This window comes from Aplysia californica, unplaced genomic scaffold (genome assembly GCF_000002075.1).
Source record: "Aplysia californica isolate F4 #8 unplaced genomic scaffold, AplCal3.0 scaffold00817, whole genome shotgun sequence".
NCBI lineage: Eukaryota > Metazoa > Mollusca > Gastropoda > Aplysiida > Aplysiidae > Aplysia > Aplysia californica.
The window spans coordinates 64,798-68,651 of NW_004798087.1; the positions used below are offsets into that span (position 1 = coordinate 64,798).

A 3,854-nucleotide genomic window follows, 5' to 3' on the forward strand; every position below is an offset into this window, starting at 1 on the left:
CCTAGCTTAACTTAGCTTGCTGTGTTAGTGCTTTAGTCCCAACTGTCATCGTCTCAACTCATCTCATCTAATCTCATCTCATCCTTTCTCACCTCATCTCAACTCGTAGTAGTGCAATGGTCAAAACCTTCATTGTATCATCTCATCTCATCTCTTCTCATCTCATAGTAGTAGTAGTGCAATGGTCATTGTATCATCTCATCTCATCTTATCTCATCTTTTTCTCATCTCACCTCATCCCATCCCATCTCATCTCATCCGGTCCCATTTCGTCTCATCTCATGTCATCTCATCTTATATCACGTCATCTCATCTCATCTCTTATGTACTGGTACAACAATCATGATCGTCCTTGTATATAACCCTTCACTTCACCTCAAATCTTCCTCACAGTTGCTTGTACCCCTTGGCCTGACGGCTGGCGGCATGGCTATCCTCAACATGAATACAGGGTCCCGTGACTATCAAGAGGTTGGTGACCAGGGCACAGTAGCCTATGACCTTTCACCTTTTGACCACCCAATCGTGCCTTACACAGATGGGAGCCCAGCGTCGAGCATCTCAAGCGACTTGGCTGATAAGTATGCGGAGATCTTCAGCACGCATCCTGGAACTGTGGAGAAGATAAACCGAGACAAAGTGAGTGGTTTGGTGTCATATGTTTTGTTTTGGGAAGTGTTTTACTGCGCTCCCAACTACATAAGGTCATATGAGCGAGCGGGACGCATTAAACGTTTTCAGTTTGGTTGGAATTAATTTTGAACTTCGCCCAGGAGGCGGCCAAAGCCTACTCTTATCAGATTTGGACCACCAAGGGATATTTAATGTGTGCAACTTGCACAGAAGACTTCTGAGATTTTTCGCCCTTATCGAGAAAGACTAGGTCACCTACCCTAAGATCAGGGATGTGGCTGAAAGGCAGCAGTAAGAAGGAGCCAAGGAGTACAAGTAGAAAGGCTGCAGAAAGAATCAGGAGCCCAGAGGAGGGGACAAAGAGAGAGGGGGGGAGCAGAAAGTGGAAACGAAAGCAGAAGACAGAACATGGTTAGAGAGCAGAAAAGGAAGCGGAAGGAAAACATGACAATTTTTTTGAGAAAAATAAGTTCCTGTCGCCGTCAGGTTTCGAACGCGATGCCTGTTGAACGAGAGGCGAACGCTGTAACTTCTAGACCTTGAGAGCCCCCTGTTGTAAAATGTGTCATGATGTGGTGGAATCAGGCGCTCGTCAATTTTGGGGCTTATGGAGTTATTGGTGTGATCTTGAAGCCTGTCCATTTGCCTTATCCTCAGGATATTGGCTATTAAAGGAGTTGGGGTTGCCTGGTTTCAGAGGTTTGCAACCCCCAACTCCTTCAATAGCCAATATCCTGACTTGTATCCAAGAAAAATGGACAACTTTTTCGTCACAAGCAAGACAAATGGACAGGCTTCTAGATCATACCAATAACTCCAAGTGCCGTAAAACTTTTATTATCGTTAAAACTAAAGTTCTTTTCTTTGTATGTTACTCTCTAGTGGCACCTGAAATCTTCAGCACTTGTACAACCTTTTTGTGTTGCAAGTGCTGCTAAACTTTTACTAAAACTAAAACTTAAGTTCTTTTCCTTTTATGTCGTTCCGTAAAACTCTGTTTTTCAGCATTTATATGACCTGTTTGTGTTGCAAGTGTCATAAAACTCTTAGTAAAACTGAAAATATTCTTCTTTTCGTTGTATCCTACTCTCTGGTGACACCTCTATTGTTAGGCATTTATATGACTTTTATTTCTGTTGCAAGTGCGGTAAAACTCTTACTATAACTAAAACTAAACTTCTTTTATTTGTATGTTACTCTCCAGTTATGCCACTATTGATCAGCATTTATATGACTGTCCCGTGGTTTTATGCAAAAAAAATCTGAAATTATGCAAACTGAGCCCAAAAAATGTGAAATTATGTGATTCTTTTAATTTTAACCAAAAATGATAAAGGAAAATAATCAGAAATTATGCAAAATATGATCAAAATTTGCTAAATTATGTGGGGTGCATAAAACTACGGGGACAGATGTGACCAATATGTACTGCAAGTGCAGTAAAACTCTTACCAAAACTAGTATGTGTCTCTACAGTCCTCCAATGTCTCCGAGTACCTCCTACAGAAAATGAATGACGTTGGTTTCGACGTTTTCTCACAACGCTTCCCTATTGGAGCGGAATTTTTACCCCAAAGCAACAACAGCATTAAGGGCGTGGCTTTGTATAACGATAGGGTGTGGCATGCCAAGCCAGTAGCTGTGGTGCAGATGCTGAATGCGTTCATCCGGGAATATATTGGAGATGGTTATTCGTGAGTGCACTAAACTTTAGTTCTTTAATTAATTATCCATTTTTATCTTGTTATGTTCTAAATATGTCTGACTATATTTTTTGTGTCTGTCTGTCTGTCTGTCTGCCTGTCTGAGTGTCTGTGTGTCTGTCTGTCTGTCTGTCTGTCTGTCTGTCTGTGTGTCTGTCTGTCTGTCTGTCTGTCTGTCTGTATATCTATCTGTCTCTCTTTCTCCCCCCCCCCTCTCTTTACACACACACACACACACACACACACACACACACACACACACACACACACACACACACATACACATACACAAAAAAATGCACGCGCACATGCACGCAGGCTCACACACACTTACGTACACACACAAACACTTTTTGTGACGTGATGAAGGATCAAAATATATGAGATAAAGTGAAGATCTGTAGAGTTAAGATAGATTATTTCATCCCGAGATAATATGTGAAGCCTGCTAACAAAATGAGTTACTTCTCGACTTCTCGGATTTAAGCCTGAAGGAAGTAATATATATCATGTTTATAGGTGGAGTTTTTACAATTTATAAGTATGAAGTAATAAAAGACAGGTTATGGCTAAAGAATGTGGCATCAATAGAAAATCTACAAATATTGCAAGAAGTAACTCATAATTATTATATTATATTGTGTTATATTATATTATATCGTATTGTTATAGTATAGAATAGTGTAGTATCGTATCGTATTGTTTTAGATTAGATTAGATTAGATCATATGAATTAATAAAATACATTGGTTAGGGAAAATAGTTTTTAGAAATGGCCAATCCTCATGGACTGACCCATATGTATACGTCAATGTGGTAAATGTGACCGACTGTTCCCATTTTGATACATCATTATTTTTATTGCTTTATTTCTCTGTATAACATTGGCCAGTGTTCAGATCAGTCTCTACCCTCTTTATTTATCATCGTGTTATTTCTCTATCATGTACGTCTACTATACTCAGTATTCAGATCAGTCTCCACCTTCATTATTATTTTCGTTGTTATATCTCTGTGTGTACCTCGTGCAGTATTCAGATCAGTCTCCGCCTTCATTATTATTTTCATTGTTATTTCTCTGTGTACTGTATGCAGTATTCAGGCCAGTCTCGACCTTTATTATTTATCATTGTTATTTCTCTACCACGTGTAGGCCTACCACACTCAGCATTCATACCAGTCTCCACCCTCATTATTTATCATCGTGTTATTTCTCTGTCTGTACCTCGTGCAGTATTCAGACCAGTCTACACCTTTTATTTTTAGTTTTATTGTTATTTCTCTATCACCTGTACCACACTCAGTATTTATCATTGTGCTATTTCTCTATCATGTGTACCACACTCAGCATTCTGACCAGTCTCCACCTTCATGATTATTTATCATCCTGTTATTTCTCTATCATGTGTACCCTGTGCAGTATACAGACCAGTCATTGGGGGCTCTCGTGGCCTAGAGGTTAAGGTGTTGGCCTCTCGTTCAAAAGGTCCCGGGTTCGAATCCGGGTAGCGACCGAAA

At 39.9% G+C, this 3,854-nt stretch overlaps 1 protein-coding gene across 1 annotated transcript in view; it reads left to right on the forward strand.

Annotated features, from left to right (window-relative positions):
* LOC101856696 (ATP-binding cassette sub-family A member 3) overlaps positions 1–3,854 on the forward strand; it is a gene marked incomplete at its 3' end in the record, with an annotated part of 42,928 nt that overhangs the window by 25,395 nt on the left and 13,679 nt on the right. Inside the window, 2 exon segments of the mRNA XM_013088823.2 lie at positions 394–639; positions 2,110–2,327. Coding sequence (XP_012944277.1) covers positions 394–639; positions 2,110–2,327 — 464 coding nt within the window.